Here is a 25973-nt window from a genome sequence, read left to right as displayed (position 1 = left end):
TGCTATTTTTGGGCTGTGGTTCTACGGAAATCGAAGCTTTCTCTTCCAGTCTCCATCTCTCTGACCTCTTGGGAAGCACTGTTGTATGTTCATTTGACACCGATCGACAGACCTCTGAGGCAGAGATGCTCAAACAGCAGCACGCATGTCCAAAAAGGATTTTGAAAATTAATTTTTAATATGTGGCCTCTGCCCTGATTTCTCTGTGTTAGTCTAAACGCACGGGTATAAATAGCTCCACTGACCTGAATGGTTATTTTTGAGTACAGCAACAAAAAAGAATCACTGCCTGCTACTGGAGGTAGATGTTTATCTAGGTATGATTTAACGTCTGCAGTGTTCTTTTTTCTTTCCTTAGAATCTGCACTAATAACTGTTTTTTGAAACAGACTTCTTCAAAATGAATTTAGGGACTAGTGCATTTATATTGTTTTAGATTTCTGCTCCTCTGCGTCTGAGCCTGCCTCGGTGATCCCACATCTGCTGGCTGCCGACATCTCCACAGCTGGTCAAACGAGAGGTGACATTTCTGTGCGAGCCCAAACAGGGACCAAAGTCTACTGCAACCTCTGGGTTCCTCCATTACAAAAAGACCCTGAAAACTGCTGAAGGCAGCTGGGGGAGGTTGCTAAATCATTGCACTGGATGTGCACGAGGAGAGCCTGTCCTTGGGCTGCGCGGAGCCAAACACAGCTGATTTGCAGGGAAAAAGGCAGAGGGACGCAGAATCTTTTTGCTCTAACTGAATATTGACAGCAAAGCCAAGCCAGGCTTTTATAGTGTGCAGACTGTGCTGGGAGCCAGCTCAGTGCAGCTTAAAATGGGGCTTTTATGCGGGCTTCTCCCTGGTGAGATTCTATAGACTTGAGCCCCTTGGTCTTTTCTGTCCCGTAAGGTTACAGGGCTTCCTGGCAATCATTAAGTCATTGCAATGGCCTAAAAGTACAGATCTACGGGCTGAAAAAGAATTACTGCATAAACAGAATGTACACATCAAAGACTAGAAGAAGACACTTTAGTTTGCTCTTAACACCGGTCTTGCACTTCAAGGTTTCATTGCTTTTTCTTCCTTAGGTATCTATATGTTTCTGTAGCTACCTGATTGCTATTAATGTCTGTATTCAACTGAAGTAGGAAAATGAAAGCTGCAGTAAACTTTCCAATACGTTTACATTATAACAAGGTTTATAGAGGCATCGTAATTCATCGTGTATTCCAACAGAAGTATGGATCTCTTCCAATTTAATTTTCTGAAGTTCGAGTTTGCAGCTGGGTCACTCCTGGTGTACCCTGGGAGATGCATCTCCTACGGCTGTGGGTTGGAAGAGCAGCGTCCCGGCTGTCACTGCCACCCATCAGTTACCGCACCGGGGGCTGAGGGCAAAGCAGCCGAGTCGCTTTCTGTGGGCACAGCAGCATAGCTAGCTTCATAAATTTTGTTGCAAGGAGCAATAATCAATACTTCATGGTTAATGACGCAAAACTGAAATTAGTATAGATTTTATGTCTCCTTCTCTTCCCAATTATGCAAACACTGCTATGCCCCGTCTGTAGTTGCCTTATATTACGGCTTTTATAAAGACTGTCCGGTGATGTTTAATTTAAAGACTGAATAGTCAAAAACGTCACAACCAATTTTGGTTTTTACTTTTTTTTGTTCGGTCTTCACCCTGAGGTTAATAGAAAATGATGTCAAACACAAGAAATGATTTATGTAAGGCAAGCAGGTTTTGTCGCCCAGAGCTATATATAAAGTCAATTGCAAATTGTTTTCCCATTCTAAATTACTGTACATAGCTCTGGGATACGCTGGAAAAATGACCAGTGGAATAATATGGGAGAAGAAAAGGTTATCTTCTGAACTGAACTGTGCTTCAAAGAAAACAATTTTGAAAGTTGCTTGTTTTTAATATGCCGGAAAAGGATGTTCCTCAGAACAGACCAAATAAAAAAAGGAAGGCAAAAATAAAAAGAAGTTTCACGACTGGGTTATTTCCGACGGCTGAGGAGCGGTAGGCAGCAGCCAGGCATCCGAATCACGCGCAGAGCTTTATCAGCTGCAGCGTGTCCACAGAACGGTGCTACAATTAGAGACCCAGAGGGGCAAAGCCTGGGGCAACGGCTGGGGAAACATCTAGCTTGTCGTCCTGACAAATCTAGTTTATGCGTAAAGCATGTTTCGCAGTAATAGTCCTTGCAAGGCTGGGAAGAAATGAAAGCTGTATTAGGAGTAAATCGGCTACCAACTGTGATCTTGTTTCGTGTCGAACAGGGTAAAATCTTGTACAGGATTAAAAAGCGCTGCGTAAAATTTCTGTGTTTCACAAAATGGGCTTTATTTGGGAAAGCAGAAGGTGGAGCTGGCTGATGTGTTGTGCTCCTGAAGGTTGCAACAGGCTTATTGGAAACAAAAAACCTTTGATTCATCCCCAGGTCAGATAAGATATACAAGATGAAAATATCCTTGTTTTGCCTTTTTAATGTTCTCAGCCTTCCTGGGAATCTTGTATCTGTATGCAAGGTAGGTGTGAAGTAAATTACTCTCCTTCCTTACTCTGCGTAGGTTTTGCTTTTACATCTGATTCCCAACTTAATCAGCTAAAAGAAGTCATGAGTTAACATCTTTGTGTTTTGCATAGACTTCTCATTTTCCAGCATTGCTTAATTATCAAACAGTTGATGTATAAACACCAACCTGAAGGCACATCCCTGCATCTCGGGATGGAGATGCTCTTTGCATTGCATCACAGGGCTGGGGTCAGGGGGGTTCACCCTTTGCTTGTCAGCCCAGCTTTTAAGGAGACTGGGCACGTGTCCTCTGCACGTGCATGTCCCAGCGATGCCAGGGCGCTCTGCGGGATTGTGCCCTGCGAGGAGACGGAAAGTTGAGCCCAGGAATTGCATCCCCTGGAGCACGTGCTTCATTGCGACCAGGTTCTCCTCCACCCCTCAACTCCCACCCCTTCTGAACAAAACCCTGCCAGCCAGATACAGTTTAGGTTTTTTAAGCCGTATCTCTGTGCTGAACATCATGGGTAGATTTTTCCTGGGACATTAGCATGGATGCAGGGAACCCCAGCTATGCATCCGCAGTTAAATTTATGACATCTCTGCTACTGAAACAGGATCTGATGCAAATACCCTGGTAAAGACACCGGGCTGTAAATCTCAGTGACTCTCTTAATTATGAGACTGAATACTGTTTGATTGCAGAACAAAGAGAAGTGCCTGAAAGTACGAGCTGATGCTCACTTGCCTCTTACCAAGACCATCTCCTCTGAAATCAAAGCAGCCACACACCTAAGACAGGAAAGAATACTTTCCTTTTTTGCTCTTGCTCTGCCTATTATTTTTGTAGGTCTGATATTTTCTTTCAAACTTATGTGCTGGATATATTGATAAATTTATTGATTTCTTTATAGTTATTTTGGATATCTAAATTTGAAAGCAACCCCGTAGACATTACCGAGGGACAGTTTTGTTTAGTGGTTGGCTCACAACGTCTTGAGGTTGGGGGGAATCTCCAATGTCAACCAAGGGCTTCCCATAAGCAGATTGAAATGTTTTTTCTCTCCTTGTAGGAAGAACTCAAAAGGCTCCAGCACACCTTGGAACAGGTCAATGATGGCAAAGACTTGCTTCAAAGGTAAATGTGCGATTTCCACAATGTCTCACACGTGATAAAGTGAAATGGCTTTTATAAGGTAACAAGCCCTTTCTGAGGGACAGTCTCTTTGTTGTAGACTATGTTTCTCACTTGGTAATACACTAAATATTCAAGATTTTGCATCTTTCCCATAAATAATTCTTATTTTTAGTTACAGGAGGATAATTTCTGAAAACTGCTGCTGATTGAATGATGTAATTAAGTGTCCAGTAAAGTCTCAAAATAACTCCACAGGTTGGGGTCTAATCTTACAAATTTTCATGCGACAATCTGTCATTCATGTTGCTAGTCCCATCCAAAGCAGCGTCCCGAGATGTTTAATTTTTATCTTCTAGCATTTTAAAATTGCTTTCTCAAAGCAATCGGTTTGCAATATCAATTCCTCGGTCATCATTTATTACAAAGAATTTTTTCTTCATATTCCTGTATGGCTCTTGCTGATGTAATTCATTTGCTACCGGCATTACCATTGTTACTTTCCATTTTACTCTCCAGCTTTTCAAATGTAGCCCCAGGGATGAAAGTTAATTTAGCAAGAATATCTATTATATTTGCCAGTGTTTTTTTATTTGCAGCGGCTTCTTTGCTGGGTGTGCCTGTCTCTGGAGCTGTGGCATCTGGAAGGTTTAGTGCAAGGACTCAGGCAGGCCGGATCCAGATTGGTACTTTTGGTTAACAGTCAAATGGGGCTGGAGACGAGGACCCAGATGCCTTCCTCCAAAGACAGCGATACCTTATAATGAGCAGCTCTTGTACGTTCCTGTCAAAAGTTCTGAATTAATTCACAGTGATTGCAAAAACGTCATGCTGAGACACATTAAACCCTTTTTTTTCTTTTCCATAGCCCTCAGCTTGCCATGGATGAAGAAAATAACATCGAAAAATATCATATCAACTTACAGCCCTTGGAATCAAAAGTGAAAATGTAAGTAACAAAGAATGTCTTTTCTGCCTTTAAATGCAGCTGAGTTTGTCCGATTCCTGAACCGCAGAACCCAGGCTGTATCCATCGTGGATTTCTGTTTTATACTTTAAGTATAAAAAAGCCTCAATTTCGTAAGGTAGCTAAGCTCTTCTCTACCTTTATGCACGTGAACATTCTCTTTGAACTGAGTTTCAAATGTTAAACTTCAGTGTTGCACTTATTTTGTCATTTCCTCGGTGAAACTATAGAACATTTGAAAATCTGCTAGATTTTTCATATACACAGAGAGCATCCTGGTGGGGGGACGTATAGTGCAGAGCAAGCAGCAGTCTCTTCAGTGGTATTTTTCACATCTAACATGAAGCCTGGTTAAAGCTCCTCAGGCGGCTCACGGGATTCCTCTGCAAGGAGCAGTCCTTGGGTTCACATGGGAGTGGAGATGGAAGTCTGAGGGGACCGGGGTCCCTGGGCTGGGGGGTACGGCACAGCTATATGGCTCTAAGAAAGCTGGGTTTGATTGGAAAGCGAGGCGGTTGCTAGCACTCAGCCAAGGCACATAGATGACACCTAGCTGCACCACCTGGAAGGAAGAGAGAACCATCCCTGTGTTCTGGTCATGAACTTCCCAACTTCCAAATGCAATAATTGTAGCCTCTGTAATACATTTCCCACATGTTGTATAGTTTACCATGGGGTCACTTATTCTAAAAGGCTTGACTGTGCTGTAATGTACGTGGTGATAGCAGGGATATAACTTAAAACTTACCCACGTGTCTATCAGAGCAGAGGACTCCTCTCCGTGCCTGCTCCGGCGTTGTTCCTCCAGCCCTGGTGCAGGCATCAGCTCCATCCAGCTGGCACCCACTCTGCACTGCTGTGGTGCCACTGGCCTTCCCAGCAGACGGCGGAAGTTTAACGTGGCTCCACTTGCATCAAAAAATACGAACAGCTTTGTGCTGAATCCCCCAACGGCTTCATGGCGCAATTTTGCGACACCAGGCACAGCTTTACAGAAAGTGGTATGCGTTGCTACCTTACATACTGAATTTCACTTTCAGTTGAAAAGCTACAGCTAACTCGCTATACAGGATGTTAAAATATTAATGCTATATTAAAATATTAAAAGGACATGAAGTTTCCAATTAAAATCCAGCCAGCGTCTTTTAGTTATGCAAATATAAGCCAGATGAAAGAATAAATTTTCAGAGAGCTTTCTAGAAGGGTAGCTATGACTTCACCTTGGTATATTCGCGAGCTTTAAAATAGAAAGTACATGTAAATATAAATATGTAAATACTAATTGTATATATTATGCAGTAAATCTTGAAACTGAAACAATGCAAAGTGTAAATGCTTGAGGTGTGAAGATGTGGGGATTTTTTAAAGCAAAATGCATTTACCGAAAGCTCCTCCATTGGCATTGCATTTGGGAGCTTTGCTGTCCATTTTAAAGCTCCTGTATGAAAACATCGCAGGATTAACCTACCTGACCTGAGGGCACCTATCCTGCTGAGGCTGTAATGAATGCTGGTTTGTTTCTGATCTGGTATTCTTCTAAAAAAATAACAAAACACATATATTTGATTTCTTCAATCTTGGGATGTTCAATATACCATGTGTGTTGGGAGCGTTGTTCCCTGACCAGGAAAAATTGCATGCCAGGAGGCACTTCCCACTGGTGGACCTCCCCGCAGCACTGTAGGCAGTCAACGAGGAGTTGTAGGTGTCCTGGTGTCGAGCTTCCTCCTCCTCCTGCGGAGCCAAGAAGTTGGACGTGCCAGTCTGTAATCAAATGCCTTTTCAGCGGTGTCTGGGCGCTCGATGTTTTTCTGGCTTGTGGAGGGGAGAGCAGAAATGACAACTGTTAAAAAGGCAACGTTAAAAAAAAGTATTCCTAGGACAAAGTAAATCCGTGCCAAAGTCTTTGGACCCCTTGGTTCGAACCATAAAGCATGTGGTAAGGTCCCTTCAGGAAGGAGCGTGGCCCTCTGCACTGCCCCGGGGTGCAGGCACCGGGGGTGGGAGCAGGACCAGGCGGGGTTTGGGCATGGGACCCCTCCTGGGGAGCACCCCAGCAGCAAGGCGGGGTGCTGAGCGTGCCAGGCCCTCCGGGAGCAGGCAGGGTGGAGGGGTGCCGGCTCGCAGCCGCCCCCCACACAGCCGCCTGGGGAGAGCAGCACAAGAGCTTTGCGCCACCCAGAACAGCTTAAGCGAAGGTCAGGGTACTCTACCTGATTAACAGACACCCCGAAGGTTTTACTGACTTGATATCCCGGTGAATAAACCCTCAATTGCTTAAAAATCCTAAAAGGAGCTCGTTCTAGCCCATTGCGCTGCAGCAACACTGCTGAGTCTCAGGTCAGAATTTAGCTCTGCTTTCCTGCAGAGTTTGCAGATCATGCTGTGTGCAAACACCCACATACTTTGTGTTAATGCCGTTACTATTGTAAACACAGTTTTCATTCCCAGCATCTCTCACTGGTCTCCCTGGCACCTTCAGAAAGGCACAGGCGGTCCGGCACTGCCACCTGCTGAGAGCCGCCCCTGCCTCCAGCTCCCCGGCCATCGGGAAGATGGAATTTCCACAGAAAATGGAATTTCTTCACAGAATTTCACATCAGATTTTAGAAACCTGGTCAAAGTTTAGCGTTTGGAAGCAGAGCTCCTACCGCAATCCCCACACGGTTGCTTTGGAGGAGGTTTTAAGTCCCCAGCTACCCAGGACGGAGGAGATTTTAAAGGATACTGGTCTGGCTCTGAACTTCCAACCATATCTACGTTATAATCTGAAAACGGATATAAACATAAGATTTTGAAGGCTGTTCATTCTTTTAAGCAGATAATTGCATTTTTTTCTTTGTTTGCAAGATGTAAAAGAATTGCTGACTTATGTACAGTCTCAAATTTAAATCACTGCAAGTTTGTCTGAAATAAAGAATTGCTTCTACTTACCAGATATCTCAAGTTATTAGTAGTGGCTAATGTAAGACCTACAGGGGGTAGTTATGTGTGATCATTACCCAAATCGGCAAACAAAGTGCAGAAAAAAAGAGAAAACCACCAAAACCACCGCTTCAGTCAAGAATATTTGAAATCCTTTTTGTTGCTGCATTCCCCCCCAACCCTGTGCCTTGGTGTTTGCTTTAGTATCCAGCGAGCATGGCGTGAGTACCTGCAGCGCCAGGACCTGCCACACCACGAGCAGCTGGAGAAGCGCAGTCCCTCCCCCCCGTCCCTCTCCTCGGACAAGATGAGCAGGTCCATCAGCATGAACACCTTTTCCGACAGCAGCACACCGGTGAGTACAGCGCTGGGGCCCGTTTTCCTATTTGTTGCTTTTTGGTGGGTTCCTTTCTAGGGCTTTGGATAAATGAAAGCTAAATTATGGGCTAATTGTGAAAGAGGGACTTTTAGGGGAGTAGTAGTGTCCCAAATGAACCTGCAAGCAGATGTGCCTCTTATCAAGGCACAGTCACAGTTGAACGTGTGACTGTGTGTGTTAGATGCGGATCTCAGCCATACTGTGTGTTGGACACAGCAGATATTAGCAGTGGTCTTGATTGGAAAAGGTGTTTCCAAATGGCGGTGTGTTCTTCTGCAGAAAGCAGGGATCTTCACATGCGTTTAGCACTTTGTGTTCTCCAAAAAAACCCAAATTGCAGTGCTTTTCCTATAAATAAATGGGATTTGTAGGTCTTTTTTTTTTTTTTTCCCCCTAAAGAGACTTAGAAAAGTTGATCTAAGGATTAAAAATTAAACTTGAGTTTGGAAGAAATGTTCATGCCACCTTGCAGACTGGATGACTAGCAACTGGAGGCTGTACTGCTCTTTTTAAGGTGACTCTAAACTAGAAACCCAAACACAGAGCCCATTTTTTTGAAAACAAGTGGCTTTGTGACTGTCTCTGGAGTGGGATCTTTTAGGTCAATAATCAGCAGATAGATATAGTGCCTATAAATATTGCTTTCAGCTTTGTGACAGAATACATCGGGTTTGAGGAAACCGTAGACTACAGCGCATAAAATAATTCAATAGTTTAAAAAAAAAATACAGGAGATGATAGAAATTGCCACGGTGTGTGTTAGACCAGCTAAATAAAAGCAGGATGTGTCCCACTGTTCGACTGAGGTGTGCAGGACAGGTGTGAACAGGTTGTTTGGATCTTCGCTGGGAGCACATATTGGTCAGCTGTATGAAGCTCTGTTGCCCGTCACGGGATAGCGTTTGGTGGCTTCTGAGTTCAGTGCAAAAAACTAGAAATCGTTGCTAGCGGGGTTCTTGAAGCAGATGGAGCCCCTGTGCAAGGAAGAGATGCTTGTTAGTTTAACTCTGCCTTCAGCTGCAAAGTTGGAGCAATGCCACCTAATGTAAAGCACAAGGCAGGCTCACAGATCCATCAGAGCTTTTCTGTGCTAAGAACTCTGGCCTTGGACTTACAGGGACAATTTGACTCTTTCCTCCATGGAACCAGGTTCAGACTGAAGCTAGGTGAGCTGTTTCCAGCAGCTATTATTTTTTGTGAGACCGTGGTTAGGCAGGCTGCGTGATATTTGACCGCATTTAATAAAATATTACTGAGAGTGCACTGTTTTATTTTCCCATGCCTTGTGTTCGTAGCTGGAGACCAGGATGATAAACTAGGTTGCAATATTGGGTGGTGCAAAATGCCTCATGTATTAAAGGAGCTGGGTTCCTCTAATGAGAGATACAAATTTGGATCTCGTTTCATCTGTGTCTGGCGCTTGCCGGAGGCCGGCTGCCATGCCGGAGCGCCGAGCCGGCCGCTCGGCCACCACAAGAGGTCCCTCGCACCCCGCGCAGGGAGGCTCCTGGCTGCTCTCAGGGGTTCTCCAGCAGCAACCTGATCTGGAAAACGATGCGTTTTCGATGCTTTCGGGGTAAAATGAGTACGTCTGGGAGTTATATATTTGTGGGAAAATGAAGCTTGGACACTAGAATTGCTTCTTAGTTTGTGTTAATGCAACACCTGCTCACCTCACTTCTGCATCCTACTTGTTTAATGCAAAGGAAGATGGGAATATTTTCTTACATTTTTCTACTGCCAAGTCTGCCAATAACCTTTGAAAAACCAGGGGACATTTCTGAAGGCAAAGGAACCCCTGTTTAGTGTGTCCTTGATTATTGCAATACCTGAGGCTGTGAGGGACCCACGCTTTTATGTGCAGGATGGTCCTCAACTCTGGGATGAGGCACTGTGACTCCAGGCAAACACTGTTGTACTTTTCAAGGTCCTCACAAACCATTTAAAACCAAACCTACTGATTTAAGATGGTTTTCTGTCTTCATCGGAGTGTGCTGTGGGCATCTTGAAAGTAGGGAGCAGATGAAGGAGGTGAGAAGAAGCCTTTAGTGTGGGAGCTCAGCAGGTGCCCTAAGAGGGAGGTGGTTGAAGACGTGAGATCTGGCAGGGAGGTGTTACGTGGGTATGGTCTGAGAACAGCTACTGCCACAGAGCAAAAAGGCAGCAACACTGTCTAGGGTAGTTTTGTTTCCTGATTGCTTCTGATGAAGGAAAGCAGTGCTGACCCTGTGTGGGTCATGGTCTCAGCTTCCGCAGTGATGGCTGGGTGCAGAGGTGTGCGCACAGAAATGCCACCGGTGCGTATGCCTCTCAGGGCTGGGCTGGTTCGTCCTTGCTAGTCCTTGGACATGTGCTAAGGGTAGACTCTGATCTAATGCAGTAGTGAGTATGTTTCTCTCTGACACACGTGTGCTTTCCTGATGGCAAATGTCACATATTTTTGGTTTGGAATTGATACTGTCAGGTTCAGGGCAGGGCAGGGACAAGGCCAGAACAAAACAGGGACAATTAACCTTGAACTGTTGACATGTGAATGAGAAATTGATTGTCTCAACCAAATAAAGACTTGGGCAGAATTAAATGCACCATTTTGACCGTGAGCCATGTTTTCTGCTCTAGTATAAGGTGAACTTAAATAGGAGAAAAAACATCTGAGAGTAGAGAAACTGTTCCAGGACCCATCTGTAATTTTACACTCTCTTGAAGTTTTATGTTTATAAGAGCCAAGCTGGAAGCAGGGGAGTGGAGTTGGGGAATAACCAAGCAGTCAAACACATCCATTTGCCAAGTCCTCAACTTGGCCTACATTCCAGAACAAGAGCTTTGAAAAATGGGGCACATTCATTATAATGCCGTTTCTTTTGTATTAGCAATGTTGCTGGTGCCCTAAGAAATACGCCTGTGCCTAGTCTTTGTGTAAAAGTATGCTGTGCTGAGCAGTATGGAGTCTCCCAAATTTCTCTTGCTGTCTGGCAATCTTCCTCTGAAAAATTTGGAGGAGGGAGAAAGTCAGACTGAAATTTGGACTATCTAGATGTTTTCCCATTTCTTTTTTTAAAGAGGTAGGAAGCAACTAGCATGTCAAAATATGTTAGCAATAAGCATTGATGCAGATGGGAGAGAGAAATTTATGAAGTATTTTAAGAAGCCACTGTCACAACACAGCCACTTAATTCAGCTGAAATCTAATCCTGGTTTTCAATTTCCTTTCTCAGTACAAGCCTCCCGGTGTTCAGCTTTGCTAGATCCTCAGCTGGATCTTACACACTCCTGGGGGCAAAAAAGTAGTTGGCTACTTGAATAATGAAAGACAGAAAGGATCTCATGCCCAAAAAATAAATGAGAGCCTGTGGGCTAACAAATGCATGCCACTGCAGCAGGATGGGTATTGAAACCATGTACACCAAATATCTGTTTATACCAGCATGTGGGACCAGCAGTTATGGTGAGGTAGAATTTTTGAACTCTTAATTGGATGAATAATATCTAAACCCAAGGTTTATTCAGACTGTTGGGGACAACAGAGAGTGTCAACATGTGCAGTCTGCAGCTGGAGAGTTAAGAATGATGTTTGGTCATTTGTAGTTGAAAAAGAAAGTCTTTGAGCTCATTTCCACTGTTACTACAAACATCCAGAGGCATTTGTAAGGGAAAACAGGGAATTACTAGGACTGAGAGAAGTCAGAGTTTCAAAAGCATTTTTCCTCTCTTGCCCTTGAAACTTTTCCATTCTTAAAAAATAAGACAAAATGTGCAAACAGGAAGTAATTAAACCCATAGGAAACAGAAATCCAGTGAAAAACCTGTATGTCCAAACTAAAAAAAATGCCCAGAATCCAAGGTGTGGCCTGTTGTCAGCACATGCACAGCTTGTGTGCCAGGAGGGAGGGCAGGGCACAGGACGAGCACTAACTCTGCGGAGATAGCAGTGACGGCCCGAGCCTTGCTGGATGTAGTGCAGGGGAGCTGTGCATTCCCGATATGCAGACACTTCATTTGTAACATTAAAACTTTGTGAATTCATCAGATATGACATTTTCTTGGTGTCCCAGCAAGAAGATAAATACAGAAACACAAAGCAACAATCTCTGAGTAACTTTAGAGAAGTGAGGAGAAGGGGAGGTACCAGGAACAGTTCTTGCTCTGCTCAGCAGCAGTGGGGATATTTTCTGGTCAGCTGTACCACAACTGTCATGGTTAGCAGTTTTCATATGACTTTTTTAAAGCCACTTGATTCCCATGAGATGGGATAGCTAAGCAAATGGGCTTTGCCTTTGGCCAGTGTGAGATGCCAGCCATGTAATAAGTTCATCACTAGTTCATTGATAGAGGGTGATGTGAGCTCTCCTTGACTTGCTGAAGATCATTGTCGGGGGGGGTGGGGTGGGGGTGAGCGAGCCGCTGCATGGTATTTGGCTGCCTGCCAGGTTAAACCATGTAATTGGCTTCAAAAAGCTGTAGCTTAGCCCTGCTGGCTGTGGTTACCATATTTCAGTTCAGAGAGACAATCTAATTGTGTGATTCTAAGATTCAGAAGCTTGATAAATCATTAATTATGATACCTTTGAATCCAGTGTTTGAACTTGTTTTGGAATCAGCTAGCTGCCTTTGTGACTGCAGAAAACTGTTGCTCTTAAAATTAAATACTGATGAGAAACTTGTGAAATAGAAAAGGAACTACTAGATCAAGGAGAAAAAAAACCCACAGTTGAAATAATTCCCTATTTTTGCTGCTACCTCCAGTTGTTGATAATTCCCAGCAGCTCTCCTGTGTGAAATTTTGTCTTAATTTTATGGCAGAGGAACAGTGTCTTCTGGACTGTGGGATACTGAATCCTTGCGGCTACTAACGGGAAAAGACTCTTCCTTCAGGCTTTGTTTATATGCCTCTTGCCCTTGAAGACGGAGCATCTCATCTCAATAGCATTTCGTTGCAGTTGTGCATGTCCTTTCATTAGCTGGCTCAAAGGTACCAGCTGGTAAACAAGGCCACAATTAATTTTTTTTTTGACTGGCACCACCTTTGTCTTCCTCCTTCTGGCTTAAGGGTTGGTCAGAATGGCAACTGAGGAAAATAGATAATTTAATTCAAACTCATAATGATTGATCACAAGTACCTTGAACAGTTCTAGGTAGTTGGAAATCAGTTGCTCTGTTACTAAACTTTTAAAATAAACATATTTGCAGATAATATAGTTCAAGAAAAACAGAAAGATCAGTAAGCCCTTTCTGGGATGCAGTGACTGAAATAGCAAGATGACTGATTACTGCTCTGGAAAATTACTTGGAGAGTAATATTTGCAACTCTTGGAAAAGTTTTCTGATTTTAAGGCATACTTTTACGCTTAATGAAGTACACTCAATTTGATCTGAATATTTGTCACTGAAAATATTCTTTGAAATTCACGTCCAATCAACATATATTTCTGTTAAAAAAGCATGAATTTATCTTCCATGACTCTGAGACATAACACAAGGCACAAAATAAAATAGGGCACAGTGAAAAGCAATAAAAATCCCCTATCAGGTATGTAGAAGGAAGAAATAAAGCAGTGCACTTAGCAATCAGAAACTCACAACCAGAAGAAACTATACTAACCCTGAAGTATTATGTACATTGTAGAGTTGAAGAAGTCCAGAATTTCACTTTTTAATATTTTGAAGGTAAACTTAAGAGGATAATGATCTGTGAACATTCGCAATGAGATTTCATCTCATGTTTTAAACAAATTGATTTTCTTTTAAAATGTCAGGCCAAATTGCCTGCTCTGCTGCACTGTTTTTATGTGGATTTGACTCTGACCCTTAATTAATAACGTCCCACCTGAAACAAGAACAAATCCTCTTTTCTTTTCATTTGGCTTTCTTCTTTGTCATAAACTACACCGGCCAGTCCTAGAAGGACTCTCACAAAGGCTGCCTCTATCCAGGTCTTACGACATGTATGTGTGCTCAGTGAAAACACTGTTAGTTCCCTAGACTGCTGCCAGAGTGCTTACTACCTTCTTCATCCAAGAACCTTTCAGGTAGGTCAAATTATCAGGTAATGGGTCATGCTTTCTGTTTACAAATAGATAAATCATTCTTGGCATTGGGGGGAAAAAAGCGAGGAGGCTATCTCAAAGTGTTTGTGCTATAGTATACAATGTTCCCTTGGGCCTGCCTCCCAGTAGAAAAATGATATAACGGGCGGAATGACAGAGAAAGGGCATAACTTGAGTGATGAGATGGGAAACAGACTTTTCTTGTTAGGCTACTGCTTTGTAGGGTAGCAAAGGAAAGGATTTGCCAACTCTGTGTGTGTAGTGCAGGCAGTTTCCTACTGTTGGAAAAGACCTGCTGTCAATCATTTATCAGATTACTGTATTAGGAACACACAAGCAGTATCTGTACCATCTTTAGTTGCTTTTGTTTCCCTTTTGCATGTTTATTTTTAATAAAAAAATTAGGGGCAAGACAAATAGTAGATTTGAAAATAATGTTCTCCCTTATAAATACTTTATTTCTTTTTATTGTGTAGAAAGGTGGCAAAACTTACCTTCCTATGTGGCATGTGACTGAGTTTCTCCTTTTTTCCTCAGAAATAAACAACTGTATCTATAGTTACTAAGAAAAAAAGATGATGCCAGGTATGTCCCAGTAGCATGTGGTTGTGATTATGACCTGTTTTCACGATGACACCATTGTGTCTCTTTAAAAAGTTCAGTCGCAAAGACATAATCTGTGAAAGCCACAGAAAACCTGATAATCCTCAACAGACAAGCAAAAGCTGGTGCGAGACATACCTGCATCCAGAGTTCTTATAGAATTGCTGTGGGATCTTGATTTTTTTTTCTTTTTTTACTTTAATCTGAAACACTGGCATGCAAACAAAAAATAATGTATTCCACTCTAGGCAGAAGTGGCTTCCGCTGGGCGTGATTTGAAATTACACGTCCAGGAGGACGTGTTTTCCCCGGCAGCCAGCTCCCACCCTGCTATAGCTTCCGAGGAGAGAATGGCAAAAGGCCACTGGACGCCCCCCGCAGCCCCTTGGGGGTCTGCTCTCAGCCGGGGGCCGCGCTCCCTCCCCGCGGCGCTGCCCGGGGCCCTTCAGCACCGCGGACAGCGGCGGCGCGGGCGGTTCAGCACCGCGGACAGCGGCGGCCCCGCGCCTCCCGCCGGCCGGGCTGGGCGCTGGCTGCCTGCTAATGCCGTTCTCCCTCCAACCGCTTCGCTCCTGCCCAGGCGTACTGACACAGCACGTGGTTTTCCTGCTAATAACGTTCATTCTGATGTGCGCCAGGACGGTAATAACCGATTCTGCAGCATTTTCGTTTCTTACTTGAGCGCAGTGCTTGAATAGGCTGCTTTCGGCTAAGAAAAAGTCTGGTTAGAGCTATAAACATGTGAAACATGCTTTTCCAAATGTGACCATATGGTTATTTTTCTACCCTTTCTCCATTGGTTGATGTCGCAGTAAGTCATTTCCAAGGTCTTCCCCCCTCCCTACAAGCTGGATTAGCTGCAAATACAACATAAGCCAAATCCACATTGAAGACCAGATTCCTACTTTGTCTCACAAGGATACTATTGACAATAAAAGAAATGTTACTTCGAGCTAATTACAGTGTCAAGTACCTGATATTCATTCTCTCAGGACAACAGCAATGAGCACAAACTGAAATACAAGAAGTTCCATCTGAACATTAGGAAATACTTTTTTTACTTTGAGGTGACCAAGTACTGGCACAGGCTGCCCAGAGAGACTGTGGAGCCTCCATCCTTGGACATATTCAAAAGCCATCTGGACATGGTCCTGGGCAAACTGTTCTAGGTGGCCCTGCTTGAGCAGGGGGGTTGGACCAGGTGACCTCCAGAGGTGACTTCCAACCTCAGCCATTCTGTGATTCTGTAAAGTAATAAGTAGGAATCAGAGTTAAATAGTTGGACACGGAGCATGATATTGAATCAAAGATAATACAGACCACTGCAATGAAATGTTTACAGCTCATTCTGTTCATAATCAAGCCTCTTATCTGGCTGGAGTTCTTACCTTGTAGCTTGGGGAATTTGGACTGCGATTAAAAAAAAAAAATACAAACATTTCTACTTAGTAAGAATTAGCACAGAATTTACTAAGTTTGCTGTTGGGGGGAGGGATCCTTTGTAAAGTAGCAAAATAAAAAGATGCAAGGTGTTTGATTTCTTTATAAAAGGGGTTTTGGGGTTTTTTTTGTATACTTTAATAGTGGTGCATATAGAGCTTTGCTAGCTTCCACCACTTATCCTGTGTGTATATAATTTTCCATACTACAAATTTGAAATAGTACCTTTTTATGCAGATTTACTACTAAAATCCATAACTACTTACTGTGGGCAGAATTTAAGTGACTATTTTTCATTAAATCATAAAATCTACAATGTGCAAGTACTCATAATGTGTGGGTGGGTCTCTCTCCAGAAAATCAACAGTTCAGAACATTTTTTTCATAACTTGCAAACTTCTGTAGATGGAACAAAGAAAAAAAATAGCTGTGCTGTTACCACATGCTGCTCGCTGAAAATTATTTAACTCTTTGACAGCAGTTTGTTTCCTTTTTAGCTATTACCAGCCCTTTAATAGATGTTATTTTTAAACACTGTGTCTTGTTTGGATGAAATGTATTCCTTTGTTTTAGTACTGTTACCTTTGGTGATCTGGGACTGCAGTGTAGCCTGAGCGTTCCGAAATGTGGAGGTTTCTAAAAAAGAGTTTTGGACAATGTCATGTGTTTTCATATTTAATTTGCTCTACCAGAAGTTGTCAAGCTTATGGCTTTGGAAAAAAAAGTCCTGAATGCTTTCTAACATCACATTTATAAATCTTGTCACCTTTAGCTAAAGTGATCTTGGCTTTGTATACTGCAATGCAGTGCTATTTAGAAGCAAGAAAAAGGTCTAGGGTAAAACCTAGGCTCCACTCATGGCAGGTTTAAAACTCCTCTTGACTTAATGTAGCCAGAACCCACCCCTCCAGGGCCTGTAGCTGGGGGCTGGGCATTAGGATTTTTTGCATTATCATCAAAGATTTATTTTTTTAAAAATGTGAAATTTAACATACAAGATTGAAGAGATTCTTTCAGTCCATTAATTCGTCTTTTTTTCTCACACTGATGGAACGTCATACATCATTCTGCCTGACATAATTTAAAAGACACTTCCAAAAGAAACCTGCCTTCAATCAAAATACTGCCTTTCAGATTCAAAAGAAAGGACTTGCTTTAGTGATATCTCCACCCTAAATGTTCTGATGGGACTTGGACTCTCTGGCTTGTAGGCACCTTGCCCCATTGGTAGTGAATTGTATGAGTGTTCTTTTCACTCATTTTGGAGGCTAAAAAAAATTCTGTGTGTTACGGCCATGAGATTTTCATGTTTCTTGTTATATCTTGTCTGAACGGATTTTGCAACATACTGTGGTTAAAACACTGGTATAAAAAGGGGAAGTGGTAGAAGGCAAAACCAGATGCCATCAAACTCCATGCCAGATGGTACACAAACTGAAGGGAAGCTTTGCTCTCCTCCCATCTCCAGCACTGATTCCTTCAGTTATCCAGCAAAACCGTGGCTGTGGTATTCTACACCTTAGTGCCATCCTGAACTATAATTGCTGCTCTGATGCAGGACTTGTGACATAATGACACAAAATATGGACATTTTTAGTTCTTACCAGATCACATCAGTGCCCGCCCTGAGCGTGGTTTCCCTTGGACACTCTGAAGCTCAGCTCCAATAAATGACCGAAGTCCGTGCACCTAGGAAGGAGGCCAGGTTAATCAAACCTGGTCTTTGGGACATTTCTCTGCACTGATAGAAAGAAACCCCTTTTCCTTCACCACAGCACTTGTGCATTCCCTCACCCTTTATTTTTTCTCCCTTTCTATTATTTCCTACCTCCCCTCTGCTTGCTACATCCCTGCAGTAACCCCCTGCTCACACCCTCCCCCTGTGTGAAACTGCGAATGTGTCTTAATTTGAGTACAGCGTAGGTACAGTAAATAGTCCTGCCCCTGCAAGTTTTCCTCTTGGTGGAAATGACAACCCTCATGTAATGCTTCCCCTCAATTCTGGTTTTTTCTTTTTCTCTGTAGAGTCTTTTCTGTTCTGCTCCTCAGTTCCATCTGCTTCAGCACTACACACCAATCCTGCCCTTATGTCCTGCTTAAAATACAAAAGAGAGTACACTGTAACGCATTAAAAAAAAAATACATTGACAAAATGAGGGTTCCACATTTGAGTTACCAAAAACAGCTCCAGCTTTCCAAACAGAATTCCTACCTTGTCTGAGACTGAGCCCAGGACAGCTCTGGTGAGAGGGATGCGTTTGAGAAAAATAGTATTCTTCTGAAAAGTAGAACAGGAATCGTAAACATGATTTTGTAATGGATTAATAATACTAAGTCCTGTTATTTTGCCCTCGTTCAAGCTAAATATTACTTCCCTTGGTTCTTTCTATGGCTGGTTTGTTACTGAGAGTAAATATTAAACTATTAGCAGGAATTGTTCAAGCATGCACCAGTAATCCTGTGTAGCTTTGAACAGACATGATTAAGGTAGTACACAGTACCAGCTGGGACTGTAAAATAGATTTTTACCTCTGGCAGTAACCAGGCAGTATTAGCGAGAGGGTGGTAGTTTGTTTAGGTGGAACTTCACCAGCTAATCTAATTTGTGATGATTAGCAGAATGAGCTCCAGCGCCAAACAGAAAGCATGGCTTGATTCACTGCTTGTGAATCTATGACTCAATATTACAAAGAATCTCAGAGACATTAATTGTGATAAATGTATTAATGTTCTTAAAGATAATAACGTGTTACGTATTTGCAAACCAAAGCACGCTCTAGCACAATACTGAGGCCTGTGCCAGAAAATCTTATAATTTTATTCTGGAAGGTCAAATGAAGAATTGTTATTACTATTTCTGGTTGTCTGGAATGGATTAGTAGCACCCTCACAGCAAAATGAATCCAAAGCGAAGAGGTTTATGAAATAAGAGAGGATTTTAGATAATATGAAGGTAGGAAGACGGGAAAGACAGGTCCAGTTGGGAGAAGACCAAGTGTTGAACTACTTCTGCCACCAAAAGCTCAATTTGCTTAGCTGGCCTTCCTCCCCCGTGTGGTACCTTCAAAGCCCATTCATTTTGCTCAGTGATGTATTAAGATTTGGTTCTAAAAGTAGAACAAAATCTATTTGCAGCTTCTGTGTTTCTAGGTCCCCACACCTGTAAAAGATACCTGTGCTTAGGCCGACTTCCCTCAGGTGGGTTTTGCACCTGCGGGAGCGAGGAGGAGAAGCCGAGGTGAAGGGGATGCCGAATTATTTAAGACAGTGCAATCCTAACTAGCACTTTCTTGTGTTTACAAAGCTACACCTAAAGGGAAGTGGAGCATTGGTATTGGGAACACTCTTTCTTTTCCATAAAGCTGGCTTCATGAATCTGAGATCAGCAAAGGAGAGAGGGAGCTGTCTGATAAATATTTGCAATGTGATTTCTATATAATGTAAAAATGCAAATCTTTGCATTTGGTCTTCAATAACGTAGATGGAAATGTAGATTAAAGATGCGGAAGACAAATCCAGCCTTGGGATGAAAAGGGATTAATTAGAAATCTAATATTTGATGATTTTGTGAGAAACTTTAATGCTGGTGTGGGCTATAAGATAACATTTGAAATTAAGTGAACGTGGAAACAAATGTTATTTTCAGTTTCTTTAATTTGATTCAGATAATTTCAGCTCTAAACGTAAGCAGACAACACGCAATGCTTCTGGCCCAATCTGACATTTATCTTTTGAATGGGGACTTTACGTAGAAATTGTTCTTGCAGTGAGTTTGTGTATATATGTGTACATACCTATAACAATCCAGAATGACTATGTATGTTTAACTCTCTTTCAAGTAGTGTCCCCCGGGGCTTTTAAATGCTGGGATGCAAAAGGGCCATCTCAATTCCTTTCTGCTGGTGGTAGCAGAACGCCAATAGGTTTCTTTTTCTTTGTGTTGTGTATATTGAATGTTGTCTATCGATGTGGTTAGTTGATTTGATACATTGAAGTTTAGTAGCAGAAAAATCAATTAAAAATTATCTCAGTTGTTGACAAAATGTCTAACAAGACATTTCTGAACCATGCTTCTGCGGGAATATTCAGCTGGGACATGCTGAGAGAACTGAAAACAATTTCATTGTACTTCTGGAACCGGGGCTGGCTTTGGTGTGATGGCTCACAACGGGATTACCCTGTTTGGTACTGACAGTAGGTCTTAAAAGTAATAGGTTTATTTTAGAACTTCCACTTCAGAAAATTAGGCTGAACACTTCATAAATCTTTTCTAAGACAAAGAATTAGAGAAAAAAAATGTCTACAATATCTCATTTATTCCCACGGCACGGAAACTCCACACCCTGTTTTGGCAAAGCCAGGCCCCCAAAATGAAAACAACAGTAATGAAGACTTTTAATGGTTAATCAAGCAGGTGGGTGCAGAGCAGAATCAGACCATTACAGAAAGTTCTTGGAGGGTTTCTCTCCACCCCTGTGGCAACATCTTGAAAATCCAGAATTTCATGCGTCTGAGGATCATCCCCCAAAATCACATTTCACCATTTTATAAGATGTTCTGTACATCTGTTCTTTTACTTCCCTGTGTTATTCTTCTCATGCAGAACAGGGCTAGAGTTGGGGGCGGGGGTGTGCATTGCTCTACCGTTATTTCCAACAGGCTCATGTTCTGGCGGCTGGGGTAGCACGCCACGAGCACTGACAAACGCCGTATGCTCAGCAGCCAGTGAGTCCTGATGATGGTATTTGCAGCCTCTTCGGGCAGTGATCCCTCTCCCGTTGAAAATGGTCTGTTTTTTTTCTGTAGACCTGAAAGACCGGGTCTTTTCCTGCTATTTAGGGTGTGCAGCTAAAATATGCTAAAATATGTAGTTACTAATGAGACTGTCTGAGATCCCAGCTTTGTACCCCCGGTGTCGGTGACAGTTTGAGGGCTGAGCATGGGTGAAGAGAGAATACAGCAGGGCACGCTAATCCCGGCTCCTAGGACGTGTTGGGGAAGAGCAGGCCTCGGCAAACTCAAATTATAGAGATGTGTCCCTCCCCATGTGTGGGGACAGTGCTGCAGAAGACAGAGATCAGATTTACAGAGACAAATTTGAGCAGTGCAGAAAATGAGAATGGCTTTTGAATGAGAAAGAGAGGAAAAACCAAAAGGTGAGCAGAGGTTCTCTGGGGTTTGCTCTGACCTGGCAGCATCGTGCGGGTAACACGTGCATTTATCCCGACCACCCCCTTGGCCACAGCTGCTCTTCTCATCTCATGCATGGGTCTGTTATGGTGTTCCTGCAGTGATAGGTACAAATTACTACAGAGAAGAGAAGATTGCAGAATTGTTTTTCTTTCCAGCGACTGCTGTTGCTGGTTAATTTTTCCATCTATATCAGTTGTGTGGGAAGAATACATGGTGGTACATCTCCAACTCTAGATTATTTGAGACTGGGTGATTTCCAACTGCAGGCTTTCCTTGGGGCAATTAATTTCACTCACTGGACTTAATTATATTCTGATGTTACCAAAAAAGGGGGGGAAATGTAGGAAATCTAAGTAGCAGACAATACAGTCATGATTCTTAGGACCAGAAGGAATTAAATATATAAAATACATGTAATAGAAACTTACTAGTATGTAGGGAAAACCCTACTGAAATAGCCAGATCCGTCAAATTATATCGGTGGCTATATCAACACTAAAATGCGACAGCATCACTTTAATGGTGTCTATTACAGAACAGAGTCTCTTTCCAAATATATTCAGTTTATATCCTCCCAAAGTGGAAAGTATTTATTTCTGCTCATAAAATAAATTTTTAGATTAAATATACTGGAAAAGTATATTTTTACCTGAATACATACTAATTATTTTAGCTATTTCTCTCACTGCTATGAATTTAAGCAACCAAACAGCAGACATTGTCCTGGTCTTCGGGAGATTCTAAATCTATTTCAATAACTACATTTCTTCACCCAGCTTGACCGCTTACGCATATGAAATGACTTCTTAGGGTCAGCTAAAGTTCATTAGTAAGACGTCTATGACATTTTAGGAGGGAGAATGTGCTGAACAGTTTTGCCAAAGGAATACATTTGAGGCAAAAGCCCTTATTTTCTTAGGCAATTTGTCTCAAAGTAGTGAATTATTTCACATTGGGAAAAAAAAAAAAGCCATTATAATTTTAGCAAGGAGCCCAAGCTGGAGCAGCAAAGTGCTTGGTTGTTAGTGATTCATTTCCCATCAGCTCTGCACAAGGCGGAGGTGAGCCCAGAGCACAGGGGCACTGCTTTTTGAGAGGAAGGTTTGGCAGCTCTGCCTGCTGCCCAGCAGCTCAGCATCCCTCCAGCACCACTCCTCAATAAACAGAATAACCACCGCGCAGAGCAGCAGGGCGAGGAAGCTGATGTGATCAGCTGGCCCCAGCACAGTGTAATTAAATCCAAATTGACTTTCTACGAACAGCAGTTTAGAAGCCCTGAGTACTTTTGCAAAGGTCTTAATTTTAACATTAAGATGATACATGAATTTTCCATACAAGAATTATCAATTCTTAGTCATAACTTGAATTCGTTAAGTGTAAATTACTATTTGGCTGGTTGACCTCTTAATGTTATCTATCCATTTTTCCTTTGGTCAAATTCCAAGAACAAATTACTTTATAAAATCAGCTTGATCCAGACTGTCTGTCAGTTTTTCTATTAAAAATGATCATATATTATTTCTCTGTGCCACTAATGTGCAGGAGAGAATCGTTTCCAAAATGAGTTCTTGCACAACTGGGTGCTAATAGTAATAGTTTTGTGAGCAGATCCTTCCCTGAGGTAATAATTTTTTTACTTAAATGGATTAAGACACAATTTTCTGATGTATTTGGTCATGTTTTGTTTGAGAAGTGATACTGTGGATATTGGAGATGAAATTATTACCCAATTTCCCACATTTGGTAACACTTGCCATGGATACGTTGTCACAGATGACGTGGGTTTACATAGCATAAATTTAAGCACAACCCTGCACTGTGCCCTCGATACCACGCATATACGCTGTGTATGGTGCAGCTTCCCAACGTGGAAACCCGGGGGCAGCCCCCGGCACGTGGGGTCCAGGAGGGACGTGGCAGCCCCTGGGGAATCGGCTGTGTGGAGGGGAAAGCAGACGGGGGAAATCTCCGCCTTGAAATAACAGAAAGAAATTAAACCTCTGTAGCTGAAGAAATATTGTTCCCAATGTCCTCATTGGTTTGGACCACGTAAGCATGTTATGTGTCTTTCTAGTCATGGATTCTTGGGTGGATTTAACATAATTAATGTTAGAGCCTTGAATTCATAGGATTTCTTTAAAAATATGGGTGAGGTGGCAGGCAGTAACATTGCACTATCCAGAGACAGCACTTTTATTTTTTATTCATTAATAAAACTCCTCATTACTTTACTGTTTTAGTAAGCTGTTGGGGCTTCTTTGGATTAGTTGCATGGCTGTGACTGTTCCAGGACTTCAATAAAAAAGAACACCACAGCACATAAAGAACGTCCTTTTCTTGTAGTTGAAATCTTTTGGAGCATGTCTTATTAACTCATTTTAATGGATGGAGATTCATATGTGATATTTATTCGGGTCTTCATATTTTCTCCAAACCTTATCTCTGATAACTATTTTTTAGCAAGGCCACCCTGCTTTATCAAAGGCCCTCAAGAGATCTAAGGATGGCAGTGGACCTTTGCTTTTTGTTCTGTAGTATGAATTACTTTCATGATTTGTTTGACTGTATCGCTCACTTGCCTACTGCATATGAAGCCATTTGGTCAGTGCTTAGAGCTGAGGGAAGATTGCTGTTTTTCCTGGGTAAAAGTCTTTGAAAATATTTTCACATGCAGAGTGGGTTTGGGTCCTCCAAAGAACCTCATTTTTTACAGCGGTATATATATATTTTTTATATATATATTATATTCAGTTTTGTGTAAACCATGATTGCAGTAGAAACAGGTTCTGGTTGGGTTCTTTCGTTCCCTCTGCAGGGGTAACTGCTCTTCTTTTACAACTTTAATTGTCCTTGGGATTTTTTGTGTTGCCACTAATTGCTTTTGACCAATTTCCTCTTACGCTTTTCCTATGGCAAGGCCTACCAACAGATGTTTACTGAGCGTGGAGTGGGAGCAGCTTATTCTAGGGGGAAAAAAATCCCTTCTTTTCCATTTCTGTGACTCTTTCTCCCTTGCCTCTAAAGTAACAGCCATTATGAGCCTCCTCCACTTGATATCCCAAAACTTCCACTGTCCTACCCAAGTAACAGTAAATTTTGAAAGGGTTTCCCATTTCTTTGTTCTCGTGTCGTGCTCTTTTATACGGTAATATTTTGTTTATCATTGCCAGGCTACCTAAAACCACCCTCAGACTGATGGCACAAACTCCTGTGGTTTCCTCCCTGAGGAGCTGAGCTGTGGCCAGAGCTTGGCCAATGCACCAGTCGTGTCCTTATCCCACCTGACTGTGGTTTAAACTTTTCTTCAGTGATGGCTTCTGAAATTTTAGACTTTATTTTGCCCGTTCAGGATTATTTTATCCTTTTTTAGCATCCTACTCTCTCACTTGCATCCCAACCCATTTGCAGAGAGCTCTCCTGCCTGCTGAGCTAGCCGTGCCAGCTCTCAACCCACCTGCTTATGAGACAGCTGTTACTTCAGGCATGCCTGGATTTCTCTAATTCTCCCTTCTTAGGGGACATTTAATTAAACATTTTTCCTCCTGTTGGACAGGGTAATTGTTGCGGGGAGCAAAAATGTTGGGATCTGAGCAGTTAACGTCAGGAAATACATGAGTACAGGGTATCAAAAGAGCCATAGATGAACTGTAGAATATTGCTGTAGTGTATTATATTTGACATTTTACTGCTGTGTCTAATAATGCATTCTTCACATCGTGTGCAACAGTCATGTTGCTTCATTATTTTAAAATTTAGAAGCTTTTGTTTTTCGAGCTAAAACCCATGTTTCCAGTTCCTCATTACGGTGCTGGTTTAATTGCATTACTCCTCTCATTGTGAGATTGAATATGGCCATTCAGCTAGAAAAATGCTGCTAGAATAATGTAAATGGCCAAGCTTTGCTCTTTCCAAGGTATTTAGAATTCTATTGCTGTTTCCATAAGCCACAGACAGTGGATTATTTTTCATGGACAGACAGTACATCCTTCTCTTGGGGGTTTTATGGACAGACTATATAAAATGATAACACAATGAATGGAGCACCTGCCATACTCTATCAGCTGCCTAAATCAGCTGCTTCAGACAGAAATTCAATACAGTAAAATATGTTTCAAATAGATTTTCAGGTACAAGGTATAACAAGGAATTTCAAGAATATTCTTGATACATTTGCACCAAGATAGCTTTAAAGACATTTATGTTGCTTCAATAAAGATGTAGTTAAGATGCTTTCAAACCATCTTCAAAATAATAGAATTACTTTGGTACTCTGAGGAGCTAAGAAGAATATCATATTATTATTATATTTGATCATGATAGTGTCCAGAAGTCTTAGATATTGTACTGCCTGTTGGATAAAATATTACTGTTTTAGTGAGGAACAAAAGGAGCATCTTGTTCTAAAGAGATAGGGATGGGGAGTTTGGGGATGGAAAGGAAGAGAAGGTTTTGGATGCAGGAATAAAATTCTTCCTGGTAATTTTATTTTTATGCAAAGGAAGTGCAATGATGACATATAAATAGATTAGCATGTCATAATATTTTACATGCTAACTTCATGGTATTTCCGTACACCGCAGTGCTGTTTACCCTAGCCTGTAAAAACCTGCAGCACACGTTCCTGAGCAGCCCAGAGTGCTTATGATTTATATTGTCTTTTGTGTTTAATTTTGCAAACTTGGAATGAAAACCCAAAGATTAAATCTTGAAGCCAAATTTCAGAAACAGAATTCCTACCTCAAAGGAAATTGAAATGCAACATGGAGGTGCTCTGGAGAA

General features: G+C 42.1%; 2 protein-coding genes across 2 annotated transcripts in view; both read left to right on the top strand.

Annotated features, from left to right (window-relative positions):
• Positions 1-25973, top strand: part of MFSD1 (major facilitator superfamily domain containing 1) — a 152757-nt gene that overhangs the window by 114366 nt on the left and 12418 nt on the right. The gene's annotated exons all lie outside the window — the stretch shown is intronic.
• Positions 3561-8614, top strand: IQCJ (IQ motif containing J). Its single transcript, XM_075157708.1, is given in 4 exon segments — positions 3561-3646; positions 4512-4592; positions 7740-7890; positions 8516-8614. Coding segments are annotated over 4 exon segments (417 nt in total).

The sequence above is a fragment of the Calonectris borealis genome, chromosome 9, assembly GCF_964195595.1.
Source record: "Calonectris borealis chromosome 9, bCalBor7.hap1.2, whole genome shotgun sequence".
Taxonomy (NCBI): Eukaryota; Metazoa; Chordata; class Aves; order Procellariiformes; family Procellariidae; genus Calonectris; species Calonectris borealis.
Note: the sequence above shows the minus strand (reverse complement) of the source record. Positions and strands in the feature narration are given on the sequence as shown.